Raw genomic sequence first — 17,505 nt, forward strand, 5'->3', positions numbered from 1 at the left:
CTCTGCTGGGGCTGTGGGGTTTATATGGAGATCACTTCTACTGACTGGTGTAAATTAAGCTGATGGGATACTGTTTCTATCGGCAGTAGCCTCAAAAAACCTGAATTGATAGTCCCCAAGATCTGACCAGGAAGGAGGTGCTGAGAGATCATTTAACAGATCTGCCACCTATCTTTTCTGCCTTCCTATCTTTTCTGCCATTTAGCCCTAGAACTAATAATTCTGAAATCCCTTTGAGAAAAACTTTTAAACGGAGAGCAACACGAATGACAGACACCCACATGCAGAGAATTAGGGCTAATTCTGGTTCTTTTATCCCCCAAATTCATGTCAGAAATAGGGCATGTATTTAGCAATTTATCTTACTTGTACCTAATACAGGGACTTCCCAAATGACAGTTGCTTGCAATCCAAAATTTATTTGTGACCCTCTCATTTTTTTGTTCCTGTAGGTACTCACCAAAAATATTTGAGGCAGCTAAGTTTATTTGTAAATCAGTTGTCTGGCGTTTGGAAAACATTTTCTTACAGAAATAATGGCGTGTGTGTTGAGTAGGTTGGGTTCAGTTGCATCACCATTTGGTGAATAACCAGAATGTACTAAGCCCTGAAAATACAGTCTAGAGATGTTCTCCAGCAGCATGAAGTCTGGACCTTGACAGTGTGATTCACACAGCACTAAAGGGATGGATAAGGTATGGTAGGAGCCTACCAGAGGCTAGTGTGTTACAGGTTTTTGATGAATGGACCTGGGAACCCAACTGTCGTGGCCCAACACATGTCACCCAGGTGGAACTGCCTCCACCCCACCTCTGTTCTCTCCACCTCTATTATGGCTCTTAGCATTTGCCTTGAGGTGCTCCTATGTTGAATGCATACATATTTACAATTGTTATGTCTTCTTGGATTGATCCCTTGATCATTATATAGTGTCCTTCCTTGTCTCTTGTAACAGTGTTTATTTTAAAGTCTATTTTATCTGATATGAGTATTGCTACTCCAGCTTTCTTTTGATTTCCGTTTGCATGGAGTATCTTTTTCCATCCCTCACTTCCAATCTGTATGTGTCCCTAGGTTTGAAGTGGGGCTCTTGTAGACAGCATATATATGGGTCTTGTTTTTGTATCCATTCAGCCAATCTGTGTCTTTTAGTTGGAGCATTTAATCCATTTATATTTAAGGTAATTGTTGATATGTATGTTTTTACTGCCATTTTCTTAATTGTTTCTGGTTTGTTTTTGTAGGTCTTTTTCTTCTCTTGTGTTTCCCGCCTAGAGAAACTCCTTTAGCATTTGTTGTAAAGCTGGTTTGGTGGTGCTGAATTCTCTTAGCCTTTGCTTGTCTGTAAAGCTTTTGATTTCTCTGTCGAAACTGAATGAGAGCCTTGCTGGGGAGAGTATTCTTGGTTGTAGGTTTTTCCCTTTCATCACTTTAAATATATCATGCCACTCCCTTCTGGCCTAAAAGGCTGACTTCAGCCAAGCCTAAGAGGCAGTCGGGAGGTTGGACCAGCCACCTATCTTGGATCTGTCCCTTCAGCACTTCCGGGTGGGTGGGTCTCTCTACTGCCACTGATAGCCACTGACAGTCCCCAGGGCCCAGATCTTGAAATGCAGTGGAGGAACGTGTATGCCCACCCCACTGGAGTCTTTCCCTTCTGCTATGGCTGTGCCAGGAAACTGAGCCCTTTCCTGCTCTGCCTGGGGGTTGATGGCATCACCGACAAGCCACGGTGCCTCTTAATGACTGCTTTCTCTGTCAATAGCTCCAATTAAGTTACTTCAATTCAAAGCCTCCCTCTGTTAGAAGGTGTGGGGTTGGCCAGAGTCAGTGCCAACCTCCCACAACACATTAATTATGCTGGGTACAATTAGGAGAGAAAATTGTTTCTCCGTGGTGAAGAAGTTTTTAATCGGCATCTCCTGCCGGTGCTGGGGGAGAGATGGGATGGTGGTGGCACAGAGAACCCTCATCACTTTCCAAGGCTCTGGATGGACCGTGCTCTGGGCTTCCTCAGCCTGGGAGCTCATTTGTTGTCCCAAAGTTTGTAAGTTGGATGCTGTGACTTTTTAGAATTACAGCTGAATTCTTGCCAATGGTATAAGATTGATAACACAAGGGAGTTTGGCTGGTTCTCAAAGTGAAAACGGGTCTCTGAAAAGATCAGGGAGAAGGGGATTCTCCCAGCACTCCAGCTGAAAGGGATCAAGGGAATGGAAGGAGGACCAAAAACCAGATTAAGTACAACAGGTTGGCAAAACGATAGCGCCAACTGCAGGACGCGGATGGACAGTGGGAGAGAAGATACCCCACCTGACCTCAGGGCTTCATGGTTTGCTCACCATATCAAACTGTCAGGAGGGTTTTGAATATTGTTGGAGAATTTATTTTTTTCAAGAATTACTATGAGATGACAAGTTAGCTATTTAAAGCTAGGTGGGCTTGTTCAAACAATGTCCCAAAGAACACTTGTTTCCAGGAATCATATCACAAAGGAAAATAGAATTTAAGCCATTCACGTGTGTGCCATCAGACAATTTTAAAAATATTTTAAGTTGGTGAGAATTTTATTTCCAAATCAGTTTGCTTTGTCTTTTTTATCATGGCGTTACACTTCTGGCTTCACCCTCTAGATTGGGTTCAAGTGCAATTAAGGACCTCACCAGAGGACAAATGGTTCACCTGCCGCCAGTTGGTTAAAAAATGTTTATATTTCATTGCAGTTGCTGTGACCCAGATAGGACACAACACCAAAGAGAACAAGACATGTTTGGCACAAGTACATAGAGTTCCACCACCAATGTAGATACCCTGGTATTTGTTAATCATTTAGAATTTTTCCCTAACATCCATACTGTTGATCTAAATCAGAAGTCTTTTTATACAAAAGCATATACTTGATGTTATAAAGTTTACTAGTTAAACAAAAATCTCATATTTAAAAATATTTGTGTCATCTGTGGTTTCAAGAATCTAAACATCCCAAGTAACATCCAAGCTCCGACTTGCATAAAAATCAGCCACGTGCTTTTCAAGTCTCTGCAGTGCACTGCCCGATTCTCCAGAACACTGGAGCATTTGCCAGACTGCAGGCAAAGAGCCTGATGTGCAGGTACTGCCAGGTGTGTGGATTTCAGGAGGGGAACCGTGTTCTTTATTCCTTTGTTTGCTGAACAGTGGATGGTGGCCAGTACTTGCTGTTTTCTAACAGATGAGGACGAGGAGGAGGATTTGTTTTTTAAGAATCCTTCCTGCCCCATCCAAAGAGGTGGTCGGGAGAACACGGAGTGTTAGCTCTTCCTAGGAGTCAACCCTGCTTTCTAGGGGCCGGGTCTTATCCCCTCGTCAGTTGACATCTGGTTTCGTGGAGCGTTTGGGCCAGGCTGTCTCGCCAGCTCCCTAAAGAGCCCTGCAGACCCTGTGACACGGAAGCCAGGGCCTCTGTCCACCTGCTTGATGCGGCGCTCCTGATACCTGCTGTCAGCTGTGCCGGGAGGAGGGGCTGGGTCAGATGTAGCTCTGTGAGCCTTTTCTGCCTCTCTTGAACTTTCCATCAGGCTATGAGGATGGCCCTGGAGGCTCAGAAATATGCTCCTTGCAGACCAGTCCCCTCCCACCACCTGTGCTCGCGTGGCCGCTCAGACCAAAGCATCAGCTCTGAGAGCACCTACCTCCTAACTCAGCAAGACGCTGGCTGTGGGAAATGGCTCCCTTTTGTCAGTTGCCATAATAGAAGCATCTGAGAAAGAGGCTCTTAGCAGTTCTGGGGAAGAGGAAGGATGGATTCAGCCAGCTCCTGATTATCTAAGGGCCACTTCTCCAGTTTGTGAGTTCCCCAGCTTTGTAGCACTCTCTGCTTCTGCTACTGCGTTGAGGGTAAACACAGCAAAGCTGTACAAATGTATTTATTTTGCTCTTATTAAATTAAAATAAAAGTCTGATCAGAAGTTTGGAGGAATTGAGGCTGAAACCTAAAATTAGATTTGGGGATTATCTGTGGATTGTATTTCTTACCATCATAACCAGAAACATCCAGCAAGAGTTTGTGTCCTTCCCTCTTCTTGCTCAGGAAGGTGCTCATCTGCAACAGGATGAGAGGGTTTCCCTGTTCATTTTTCTGCAAAAGGACTTTGCTTAGAGACTGAAGAAAGACTCACCTTTCATCACCAATCTACTCAGTCAGTAGATTCCAGTGGAAAGAGCTGGGACAAGGGTGAAATTGAATTGTGTTCAGATCCCAACTGGTCTATATCTCCTGTGTGGCGTCAGAAAAGGAACATCTCTGAGGCTCATTTTCCTATAGGATCAGGTGCAGATAATGGTTAATTGTCAGAGTTGTTGAAAGGATGACAGTAGAGAATGTTTATGAATGACGAGGACGAGACCGAGATCACACAGGTACTTAATTCGCGTTAGACTAAGTTGGTGTAGAGGCCTCTTGGCAGCTGGGTCCTGTGGATAAGTGGCTTGATCTCTGAGTCCCCGTGCACCCTCACCTGTAACTTGGGAAGAAGCACAATAATAACTAAGCTCTTCCCCACCAAGAAAGGTGTGGTGAGTTAATGCATCCCCAATGCATAGAACACACAGCTTAGCCTGACAAGTGCCTTGTAAGCTTGAGCTATTTTTACTTTCTCTACCTGCTTAAACTTTCTGCAGAGTTTATCCTAGATACTTCAATCAGATGTATTTGCATAGAAAGGAGGTTTTACTTGTGAAGAAGCTTTACTTCCTTTCCTGTGTTTATTTACTCTTTGCACAAATATGTATGGCAGACCCTGCTGAGTGCCAGACACTGGGTGGGTATCCAACACCGGGCAGTAGCCACAGCCAGGAACAGGAAGTATGGGGATAGTACAGAATAAGCCAAGGCCCTGGACCAGTGATGCTTGATGAAGAGTGGGTTAGAACCAAGGAAGTGAGATTCAATAGCATTTTTCCTGTTTCACAGATAACCCGCCCAAAACCTTAGAGAAGGAACTAGGAGCAGGCCTGAAACAGGACATGGGAGACAGGGTTTTAGGTCTGATCTTGACTGTAAGCCCCATGAAGGCAGGGGGAAGGGGCTTCACCTGCCTGTCCCCACAGCACCTAGAAAGGCCCTACACAGGGGCCAGAAATGCTTCCTTGAACTGATTTGAGGTGAATCACACCCCAGGCCCCAGACTGAGTATTCTCTCCTCTCTCTCAGTCTGGTCTGAGCTGTAGTGCTTAGCCCAGCACTGACATAAAATACCTCCTATCAAGTATGTGTTGATTGATTGATAACCTCCAGTTGTACACACACACAAATGCTCCCCTTTTGTCTAGTTACAAATGCCAACAAATATATCAGATTGTGTCTGCCTACTCAGTTTCTAGAATCACGGAAAGTTCAGCCCAAGTAGCAGACAAAAAGAGCAAAAAGCAAAAAACACCTAAAACCCGCCTTATGTCTTAGTCATTTAAATTGTCAGGCTTGTGTCTCTCCTTTGTTGTTTCACAGCTCCCGAGGTCCTCGCCCAGAAACCCTACAGCAAAGCTGTCGACTGCTGGTCCATTGGGGTGATTGCCTATATCTTGTAAGTATGGCTTGCCACCTCGGCTTCTTTTTTCCTTTTTTTTAAAAAAAAATTGTGACAAAATATACATTTAATTTTGTACACCATTTTAACCTTTTTTTTTTTTTTTTTTGGCCGCGTTGGGTCTTCATTGCTGCGTGCAGGCTTTCTCTAGTTGCAGCGAGCAGGGGCTACTCTTCGTTGCGCTGCGCGGGCTTCTCATTGCGGTGGCTTCTCTTGTTGCAGAGCACGGGCTCTAGGCGTGTAGGCTTCAGTAGTTGTGGCTCGCGGGCTCTAGAGCGCAGGCCCGGTAGTTGTGGTGCATGGGCTTAGTTGCTCCGCGGCATGTGGGACCTTCCTGAACCAGAGATCGAACCCGTGCCCCCTGCATTGGCAGGCAGATTCTTAACCACTGCACCACCAGGGAATTTCCTTAACCATTTTTAAGAGTACAATTCAATGGCATCAATCACATTCATAGTATGGCACAACCATCACCACCATCCATCTCCAGAACTTTTTCATCTTCCCAAACTGAAACCCACTAAATACTAACTCCCATTCGTTTCCCCCCAGCCCCTGGCAACCACCATTCTGCTTTCTATCTCTATGAATTTGCCTTCTCTAGGTATCTCATGGAAGTGGAATCATAAGATATTTGTCCTTTTTTGTCCGTTTTTTTTTTCCACTTAGCATAATGTCCTCAGGGTTCATCTATGTTGTAGTTAGTGTGTGTCAGAATTTCATTCTTTCTTGAGGCTGAATTATATTCCATTGTGTGTATATACTACATTTTGTTTATCCATTCATCCATCAATGGACACTTGGGTTGTTTCCACCTTTTGGCTATTGTGAATAAGGCTGTTATGAACACAGGTGTGCAAATATCTGTTCGAGTCCTGCTTTCAATGCTTTGGGGTGTATACTCAGAAGTGGAATTGCTGGATCATATGGTAATTCTATGTTTAACTACTTGAGGAGCTGCCATAATGTTTTCCAAAGCAACACCACCATTTTACATTTCCAACAGTGATGCACAAGGGTCTAGTTTCTCTACATCCTTGCGAACACTTTTTTTCCATTTTTTCGTAATAGCCGTCCTAAGAGGTGTGAAGTGATAACTTGTTGTGGGTTCGATTTGCATTTCTCTTACGGCTGGTGATGTGTTGAGCATCTTTTCGTGCGCCACCTTGGCTTTGCTGGGGATACAAACCACTATGAAAATATTAGGGTATGTCCAACAGAAATCACAATAAGAAACATGTGATAAAAACCCAAAATTTAGCCTTTGAATTCCTCATTTCTTCTCAGGTGCCTTATCTCCATGACCCAGGAAATGCCATGGTCATAGGCTTGTTGCAGTTATTTTAGGATGATCAATTTTGGTTTTTATGTTTTGATTTGCTTAAGTCCACTGTAAAGTTACTTTTTAAGCTACAATTTCTTTTTGTAGTGATATTTTCCAACACTTACTATGGAACATACTTTCAGGATAGGTTTAGGCCAATGAGTTTCTGAAGTTGATAGGAAATGAATTTCTCCTCGTTAGCATCCCCAAGGAGGGGAATGTTTTCTCGCCGACAGAGCCCACTGCACACAACGAAAGGCTATGAAGGATTGTGATGGGAGAAAGGTCTGACAGTGGCATCCTCAGGGAATGCTGGAAACGTCCCCCCTGTATTGGCTTTGTCTCATTATTTGGGAGGCAAATGGTCTTTCTACAGCATACATTCAACTGGGCAGCGTTTACAGTTGAGCGAGGATTTAGCTGACAGCTCCTGTAGATTCTTGTCATTATCACGGGAGAATTTATCCATTATAATATATTTGGCCTGTAGGGCTCCCACTTACGGAATTAGGTAAAAGCCAGGTTCATCTGAGCTGCAAAACTAACACACTGCACCTAGAGAATGCCTTCAGTTCCAAGTCACGTTGGCCATCTTCTGCAGTAGTTTCATCCTTTTTGTGGGGGAGGTGGGTTACAGACCCTTTTGAGAATCTAATGAAAGTTATAGACCCTCTTCCCTAATAAATTCATACTCACACAATTTTGCATACCGTATTGGAGGGTCCTGGGTGAGCAGATACTGGCCGTGGGCCCTGTGTTATTTACCTGGCTCCCTAAACCCTCGACTAAAATTCTTATCCTCACTCAACTTGACTGTGAAAGACTTAGAGAAATGAATGATAAACCAGTGCCCTTCTAGCAAAGCACCAAAGCGGGTGTTATCTAGAGAAATCTTCCATGGGGCTAAGCAAAACAAAATAGCCCTCATCTGGCCTTCTGCTTATTTGTTCCGTTACGTCTGTCCTGAATCTTGAACCACTGCTCTGATCTGCACTGATGTCTATAGATTCCCTTTGTATTCTATAATTGTGTATATAATTATCTCCCTGAAGTCTTGGCATCAGGGTATGATACATCAGTACACCTATGAGGAGGTGTGTACTGCATTATTGGGATAAGCAGTTTAAAACCAAGCAATGGTGCCTTAGTCAGCTCTTGCTGCTCTAACAAAATACCACAGACTGGGTGGCTTAACCAACTGACATTTATTTCTCACAGTTCTGGAGGCTAGAAGTCCAAGGTCAGGGTGCCAGCTGGTTTGGTTCTTGGTGAGAACCCTCTTCCTGGCTTGCAGATGGCCACCTTCTTGCTGTGTCCTCACATGGTAGAGAGAGAGAGAGAGAGAGAGAAAGCTCTCTAGTATCTCTTCTTATAAGGGCACTAATCCCATCATGAGGGCCCCACCCCCATGACCTCATCTAAACCTAATTACCTCTCAGAGGAGCATCTCCAAACACCATCATGTTGGGGCGTAGGGTTTCAGCATATGAATTTGGATTACAGAAGTCAGTCCATAGTAGATGGTTTGGTTGACCGAAGCTTAGTGAAAGTATTACAGCAAATTCCCCTTAAAACATAGATGTTTCAGGTTGGGCATGGCACCCACTTTATAATAACAATGATATCAAACGTTTGTATGACAGTGCAGTGCACCCTTGAGTGAAATCACAGTTCTGCTAGTGAGGAAGAAGGCAGGAAATGGATTTGCAGTAGGTAACGAACCATGTCCGCCATGGCCCATAGGTAGGAAAATATCAGAAGGCCAACATGGTTAGAGTATCAAGACAGGAGGATATCAGCAAGAGCCAGAGGAAGGAGAGACCTGGAAGAAAGCTTAGGTTTTAACCCAAGTGTAGTGGGAAGCCAAAGAAGGGTTGACCAGAGGTGTGACGTGATCTGATTTTCACTCGAGTGTTATTCTGGCTACTCTGTGAACAAGGGATTGAACAGAGCAGAAGTGGAGTGTGAAGACTGGTTCAGAGGCTTAGGTCAGATGAGTAGTAATGGTTGCTTCTACCAGGGGGGCAGGGATGGAGGAGGATGGTAGATATACTTTGGATGTGAAGAGTGAAGGAGAGGGATGTTTCAAGGATAAACCCAAGTTTGGGGCAGATGGCTAGGAGAGTGGTGTAGGAACAAGTTTAGGGGATAGGTGAGATCAAGAATTTCGTTTTGGGCATGTTGAACTTGAGACGCCTTTGGGATACCCACTGACTAGTGTAAGCATGTGTGGAGTTCAGAAATCTGGGGTAGAGAGTCTGGCATATAAATCTGGGTATGATCTGAGCAGTAGGACATCCAAATCCTTATCATTGCAGTCTACAATACAGTATTTGGTTGGGGTCACGTAGAGCACCAAGCAAAGAAATACTGTATTTCTTTGTTTCTATTTTAAGTACAAACTTGATAAGCATAAACTTGATGGTTACCTGGTCACCAGTAGCTTTGCCCCAGGGATTAGTCTCAGGTTGATTTCATGATTGTGTCAGACTTCAAAGTGGCAGCCTGGGTTTTTGTCTTCCTTGGTGCCTTCCGGAGCTCTGAGAGTCTCAAGCAGAGAATGAATGGACTTTGGACGTCTCATTTGTACCTTCCAAGATGTTCAGATCCTTATGAGTGAAAGGCCAAATCCTAGATATAAATTGCTACATAATAGGTCTATGCCTGGAGAACCACTGGTCTCAAATTCATCATTATCATTGGACTTCCTTGGTGGTCCAGTGGTTAAGACTCCACGCTTCCACTGCAGGGGGCACAGGTTCGATCCCTGGTTGAGGAAGTTCCACATGCTGCACGGTGCAACCAAAAAGAAAAAAAAAAAAAAATCATCCATTATCAGTATCAACAACTGGCATTTCTTGAGTACATTCTCTACTCCAGGCACTGCAGTAGGTGCTAAAGATAAGATGACAAAGACATGATGTCTCTCACCAGAGTACTAACAATGTATATGGCGGGACAAGTAGCTTCCTAAGTAGACTGAGGGACAGCAAGGCTTGTGTACAGCTCTAGGAGTTTCTAGGATGAAGCCACCATTGAGGAGGATGGGGGTATTCAGGAAGGGGGCACCACTATTCCAATGATGTCTAGAAGGTTGGAAAAGTCTAACATAAGCAGAGAAGCTAGAGGATAGCATCCGAACCAGGGGAGGGATGCAGGCACAGGAACAGGGGTGCCTGAGGCATGTTTGAGGACTGACGAAAATATTCTGTGAAAAGCTCTGGCCGGGTTGGTGTTCCCAGCACAAGGCTGGCTCCAGGTTGAACTAGTGTCAGAAGCTAGAACTCGTGGACCTCAGCCTCAGACTCTGGCTACTTCCCACGGATTCACTGTGCCTGGTCTTCCCATCCCATCCTTGATCTGAAGACTGGTGAGGAAGGCTGCTGAGTGGGTCGTGACCAATAGGAAGCACACAGGGGAAGCCGGCTATCCCCTGGGGATCCGTGCAGAGCCCCTCATTCTTCACATCACCTGTAATGGGAAAGAGATTAGTCTCTGCCATTTGGGGGGTGCAGCAGTATTATTTTCCTTTGATAAACCTGTCACACTGAGATATCAGATTGCAGCAACGGTGGCTGTGACAGACACCGCCTTTTCTCCTCTCCGTGTGCCATGCAAACATTCTTCATTTTGTCAGTGCAGGTCCTTGATGAATTGGTTCTCTTTGGATCTCCACACTCATTTCTGTTATCCATCGTTTGGCAGGAGAGATGTTTTTTCCTAACAAGGAGACTCATGTTTTTAAAACCCTTTTGATAGGTCCTTACCCTGCCCAGGAATCTTCCTTTGGGGATCAGGACGTGCAAAACACATCTTTGCCTGAGTAGCCTAAGCTGCTGCGAAGGATTGAGGATGGAGTGGGCTGGACACCATGATGAATCTGCTGGTGTGCAGGCTGATGCGGTTGGCTCAGCCAAGGTAGCCCAAGTTCCAAGGAAATAAAGTTCCCCACTCAAGATGAGAATCAGCATCTCATTGTCCAAACTCGATCTTGTGATCCCATGTAGGCTGCCTTCCTACTGACAACTTCAAGGAGATTGTTGAATGATCACTTGCCTACATTCTGCCCAGGGATACAACATGTTGTGGAGAAACACGGTGAATGTTTGCTGGTATAAAAACTGAGATCTTAAGGAGATTAGGGCATTAGGGCAGGCTGGATGGTTAGGGTGGACTTTCCGTGGGTGGTGAGGGTACTTACCCATGCTGTGACCTGTGACCTCTCTGCCTAGAGGAAATCCCAGGCAAATACTTTTGGTCACACCCTTACTTTTTGACTGGCCTCCTACATGGTTCAGTTTTTTAAACTAGGTCACAGAAATAAATTGGCCAGTGTACACAGCATAATTAGCTTTGTAAGGATGGAACTAAGAACGCTTAACCCGCGTGCTACGTCCATTTTCTGAGACAGTGGATGCTCCTCACCAAGGTAGTCAACATTCTTTCAACCACTGACAGCTGCCTCTTTATGGATACATATGTCCCAGGGAGGCGGCATGAACCCAAGCTTCAGTAGGAGAGAATGCGGTGTAATTACTGAGCCCCAGAGAACATCCAAGCCTGGGGTACTGTGATGGTTGTTACTAGTACTCTCAGTATGAGGATGGTTAACACTGATAGGAATAATAAACTGGCATTGTCAGCAGGCAGCAATCATCTTATATTCATATGCTACGCAAAGTGGGACACGTAGCCGCATTCAGGCCGCCATGGGTTCACGGTCTGAACTTTGGCTTTAGACGTTTAGAAACGAAATCAGATCTGTTGCTTCATCTTGCTCAGATGATCCCAGTGAACTGATTCACACTAGCCAGACTCCAAAGAGATTAAAAAAAAAAAAAGACACAATTAGAGTGTCCATTTATTAAATCGTAATGAGATGCATGCCCTGTGAGTTAATAGGATATGCACGTCATCAAGCTAGCAAGTTCCAGGAGAAAAGCTCCAGGAGAAAGCAGATTCAAATGGGGAGTTTCTTTAGTGAATGAGGGATCAGAGCAGTGGAGTTGGATGGAGTTGGACGGCCTTGGGTGTTTTCATAAAGCCTGTCATGGGCTCCAGGTCACCTTTCTCTCCCGAAGGTGATTTCTGACAAGGCACACAGGTGTGCGCGTCGGCCGGTCAGAGTGGTGCGTGCAGACGGTTCGTACACCTGCGGCTCCTTCCTCCTGCCTTGAAGACCAGCCACTACCCTGCGCCCTTCCTTTGTCATTCCAGCCTCACCGTTTCTGTTTTAGCAGGCATTGATGGTTGGTTATAATTCACAGGTTCACGGATTTTACTTCGCCAACTGCATTTCAGTGTGGCTGCTTTCTGAGGGTTTTCAGAAAGATACCCACTCCTCCCCCCGCCCCCCGCCATAGTCTATACTGAGTGGACCCTATGGCTGCCTAAATGCCTTTTGTTTACAAGTCCTGCTTGACCATATTTCAGCTTTGTTGATGGGCCTGTGACCCTCTCTTCGCTGCTTTGGAAGAAAGACTGTTGGTTGTCTGTTGACAGTTGGGTCACCTCTAACCCTTAGGAAAGAGCCAAACATAAAATACTCCCTGGTTTCAAAACGTGAGTGCAGGGATAGGTGCAGGGTGATGGAGGAAATTTTACAAGCAGCGTCACAGAGGTGAAGAAGTTCTGCATCTTCCATGGTGGTGGGAGCAGCTTCCTGCCGGTGACCTCAGGGAGGGTGGAATCCACCTGCATCTATGCCTTTGTCTTTGCAAAGGCCCTGGTAGAGAGGGCACCCAGCGGGAGAAGCAGGAAGGGAATGGCCCCCAATACACACTGAATGGTGCCGCCTCAGGCCAAATGGAAAAACATTTCAGGTAAAGCATCATCTCCTGGAAACTGTCATTTAAGTAGCATCTAAATGCATCGGGATATTTAGCCTGGAGAATGGAAGTCAGGGGATTGACATTCACTCACTTAACTAACATTTATTGATTCTAATATGTGTCCGGCAATCTGACGGGGCTGCCGAGATGGACTCATTACTGCCTGGCCACGGAGTCGCTTACTGTGGCGACACACAGTAAACAGATAACTTACAATCCAGTCTTGCTGGCTGTCACTGAGATGGGAGGCAAGAGCAGGGCGAGTTCCCAGGGGAGAGACGTGAACCCTGCCCGGGCCTTGAGGAAGGCTCCATAAGAGCGGTGTACGGTGATCTGGGCTTGGAAGGACTGTCTTCAAATACCAGCAAGGCCGTCAGGCAGGGGAGGTCGATGGTTTATCCTCCAAGACCCGATTATCTAAGGAGATGATGTGCTTAATGTGTTTGAAAAAAGATGTCCTGTTCAATTTGAGACATAATTTTTAAAATATAACTTGGAAGGTTTGATCCGGCTTTGAACTTATATATTACCAACAGTTGGGACTTCCCTGGTGGCACAGTGGTTAGGAATCCGCCTGCCAGTGCAGGGGACATGGGTTCAAGCCCTTGTCCGGGAAGATCCCACATGCCGCAGAGCAACTAAGCCCATGCGCCACAACTACTGAGCCTGTGCTCTAGAGCCCGCGAACCACAACTACTGAGCCCATGTGCCACAACTACTGAAGCCCACGCGCCTAGAGCCCGTGCTCCACAGCAAGAGAAGCCACCACAATGAGAAGCCCGCACACCGCAAGAAGAGTAGCCCCTGCTCGCCGCAACTAGAGAAAGCCTGCACGCAGCAATGAAGACCCAACGCAGCCAAAAATAAATAAATATATATATATCACCAACACTTAGTAATGGGAAAAATATAATCTCTGAATATCAGGATGTTGAATTCGTCTAGCACCACACCGAGCAAATGAAAGAATCAAAAGAGGCTTCTGTTATGTTTTAAAAGATTTACCGTCTGGAATGTAGCACCGCAGCACAGAGACAGAAGGGAGGCAGTACACAAATAGTTACAAAACCAAAAGGGGCACAGAGAGGGAAATGGCCAGCTTGCCAGGAGCTGTAGTAACAAGAGTCATGAATTCAGACCACTTAGTCTGAGCAGGGTTTGTGCCCAGGAGGAGAAGAGATGGAGGTGGGAAGGGGAGAGGTGCCAGTTCACACCAGCAAGTCTGGAAACACTCGTGGAGGTGGTTCAGATGGAGGGACCGGGAGCCCGTGATTCAGTGCCAAGTACAGGTGCGCCGGAGTCGGGCAACACACAAGACCGCTTTCCGGCTTCCGATCACCTTGCTGTGCTCTCACAATGCACTTCCAGGGATGCACCTCTGAGAATGAAAACAATTTCCAGTCATCCTCAGAAGTGCCTTGGGAGAGAGCCATCGGAGGCCAGGGGACAAGTGAAAAGTTCAATCAAAAGCCAAGGGGGCCAACTTCTCCCCGGCCGGCCGCACGGGAGGGAGGCCGAGATGGCAGATGAGATCGCTAAGGCTCAGGCCGCCCAACCTGGTGGCAACACGATCTTCATTCGCAAGGAAATCCCAGCCAAAATCATTTATGAAGATGACCAGTGTCTTGCTTTCCATGACATTTCCCCTCAAGCACCAACACATTTTCTGGTGATACCCAAGAAACATATATACCAGATTTCTGCAGCAGAAGATGGCGATGAAAGTCTTCTTTGACATTCAACGATTTTTGGCAAGAAATGTGCTGCTGATCTGGGCCTGAAGAAGCGTTATCGAATGGTGGTGAATGAAGGTTCAGATGGGGGACAGTCTGTCTATCATGTTCATCTCCATGTTCTTGGAGGTCGGCAGATGAATTGGCCTCCTGGGTAAGCGTGTTGTAGGGATAATTTTCCCTTCTCTATGCAGTGATCAGGTCTGCAAGTTCCAATATGCAAAACAATACTTTTTTTGCCTGTGTATGGAGAGATGGCAGAAATCATTTTTAAAACCCATACATAATAAAAGACATTGTTGCATGGTCTGAATTCTGTATTTGACTTATTTTTTAAAAATATTTGTTGGAATGTTTGAAGGTGGAGTTCATAATTTGGGAGGTTTTTGCTTTTTCTCCCCAAGGAGGACTCAGCATATGTCCATGGCAATGATGCTGTGACTGATCCTTGAAGACAAATTTAAAATTTTCATAAATTTAGCTTTAGCTTTGAAATATCCTTTTAGGGTAAAATATTAGTCCAGGAGAAGATTTTCTAATCCAGTTCTCTTATTTTCTAAGAACAAAGGAGCTTGTGATGTGATTGATCCAGAAAGTGACAGTTGTAGGTGTAACAGAAATGCTTTTTGTCCAGCTCACATGTTTCCCCTGGACCACCGGGGTAGTGTGGAAGGGATGAAAGTAGATTTGTCACAGGATCTTTGATGACCACGTGAAGCCATACAATGGTGTTTCCTTGTTACCTAACGCTATTGATTATAAAGACGTGAAAATATATTATTTAGAATTAACTCTCCAAATTGAAAACTCATTGTTGTGAATGTGTATGTGCACACTAGCAAAAATTTTTAAGTTATGCATGACTCTGGCTATGTAGAGTTGGGGGGAGATTTCAGGGTTTGAGTTCTTATGTAGGCTGACAACAAAACTGTTTTTTTTCGGTCTTGCCATGCACCCTAGCCTCTCTAAGGTTGCGCAGAGCAAATAGTTTTGCTTCTTTACTTTCCTTCATGTAGGCACTTTCCAGCTTCTAAAATTTATTTAATACTTCTTGCCTGCTTTGTCTCTTCTCTCGTTCTCTTTATCTTTATGGGTTCCTTCCATTTTTAATCCCTAAGACCATTTTAGTAGATTTTGATACATTTTATTGTAAATTGGTTTTCTTCTAAATGTTTAATTTTATTAGTGATTTTAAAAATTTAGGGGGAGGGCTTCCCTGGTGGTGCAGCGGTTGAGAATCTGCCTGCCAATGCAGGGGACACGGGTTCGAGCCCTGGTCTGGGAAGATCCCACATGCCGCTAGAGCGGCTGGGCCCGTGAGCCACAATTACTGAGCCTGCGCGTTTGGAGCTTGTGCTCCGCAACAAGAGAGGCCACGACAGTGAGAGGCCCGCGCACCGCGATGAAGAGTGGCCCCCGCTTGCCGCAACTAGAGAAAGCCCTCGCACAGAAACGGAGACCCAACACAGCCAAAAATAAATATAAATAAATAAAAATTTAAAAAAAAAATTTAGGGGGAGTGGATTAGGGAAATTGGCTGTATATGTCTTACAAGTGAGTTTTTTCCAACTGTCATTTTTTTACTTTATGGTGTTTAAAATATTTATATAGTTAATGTATCAATTTTTAATTTCGTTCATATTTTTAAGAGCCTTTCCCACCCTAGGAGGATTTATAAAAAATATTTTTCCCCTAATACTTTATGGCTTTACATATTTTTATGACTTTTTAATGAGGGAAGGTCTGGGGCGGGGGAGGAGTTTTGGAGGGATTTGTGCCACTGTAAAAAAATGTAATAATGAGAGAAGCATTAGTATTATATATAAGAGGGTTGAGTCTACTTTCCTTAGGCATATTAAATTTCCCACGGATTTCGTCAAACTAGTGCTAATAAATCAGGTAGATAACCAAAAAAAATAAAATTAAATAAAGCCAAGGCCAACAGGATGGAGGTACCAAGGCATCTCCCAAGTGCGGCTGTTAGTCTGCACAGATTCATAACCGCTTACCAAGCAGAACGTGAGAGAGAAGGAAGCTGGGGGGATGGAGGAGGGAGGGAGGGAGCAAGAGCCCCACAACAAAAAAAGCAAAGTCTAGATGCAAAAGTCGAGCTGGAAATCCGCCGGGGTTCAGAACCATCAGTTAGTGCGCATGTTAATCACCTCCAGACTGGATGTCTGCACCCCTTGGTGCAGATCCATCACTCTTGAGAACTAATTGTAGCTGCTGCAAGTTCCGCTGTGTTTCTCCTAACACAACATCCCGGCTGTTGGATGCTCCCCTCACTCACCCTCCCCTCCCCACCAAGCCCTCCGATCCACTGTCAGCGGGAGCTGAGTTGGAAGTGGGTTTGTCCGAACCTCCTTCAGATGTACATCACCTGCAGGAGGAGGCCTGGGGCCTCTGTGCTCATCCCCCAGACTTCCTGGAGGTGCTGTCCATTTGGCTGATGCAAGAATCAAAAAGTTATACACTTGGAAGTAGAACCCTGGATCACAACACAGCAGCTTTGGGTGATGTCTTGTCCAGCCTAACCCTTTACTGTGTACAGAATTTTCTTAAACTATTTTACTCCAAGTGGAGTACGCTGCTGACTTCTCACGCTTGGGGAAGTGTTTGTTCTTCTTCCCCTCCTGCCTGGCTCCCAATCTTCAGCTCCGGTGTGTATAAACTTTCTAAGGGATGTGTTTCCCATCTACCTTCCAGTGTCCCTTTCCTTCCTCCTCTAGGTCTTTCCTTGATCTGCTTCCTCCTTTTCAGCTTTCAACGTATTAACCAAATCTCAGGGGTGATGTGGGACATTTATCCATTGCATTTCACCAACGATGCCTTGCTGAAGTCAGCCTGCATGTGGTTCTAATATGTGAACCTTCCCTTGTCTCTTCCAAGTTTGCAAGGAGAAAGCTCTGGCATGCACATAATCAAATCTCTAGTTGCTGAAGTAATTGCATTACATTTTTGTAAACATTCGGGTCTCATTGGTCATTCTGGTCTATAAATCCCAATAATACGCTGAAATCTATTTTGCTACGTGAGCCTTGCAACTAATTGCC

At 45.1% G+C, this 17,505-nt stretch overlaps 1 protein-coding gene and 1 pseudogene across 6 annotated transcripts in view; both read left to right on the top strand.

Annotated features, from left to right (window-relative positions):
- CAMK1D (calcium/calmodulin dependent protein kinase ID) overlaps positions 1-17,505 on the top strand; it is a 413,272-nt gene that overhangs the window by 372,734 nt on the left and 23,033 nt on the right. For all 5 annotated transcript variants that reach the window (XM_082449814.1, XM_082449812.1, XM_082449810.1 and 2 more), the window contains one exon: positions 5,486-5,561. In XM_082449814.1, the coding sequence (XP_082305940.1) occupies positions 5,486-5,561 (76 nt within the window). The remainder of the gene's footprint in view (positions 1-5,485; positions 5,562-17,505) is intronic.
- On the top strand, positions 5,587-15,655 carry LOC309654999 (adenosine 5'-monophosphoramidase HINT1 pseudogene; annotated as a pseudogene). The gene has a single exon. The product of its transcript is annotated as an adenosine 5'-monophosphoramidase HINT1 pseudogene (transcript).

Source organism: Balaenoptera physalus (genome assembly GCF_965194825.1).
Source record: "Balaenoptera physalus genome assembly, chromosome: 2".
In the NCBI taxonomy this organism is placed as follows: Eukaryota; Metazoa; Chordata; class Mammalia; order Artiodactyla; family Balaenopteridae; genus Balaenoptera; species Balaenoptera physalus.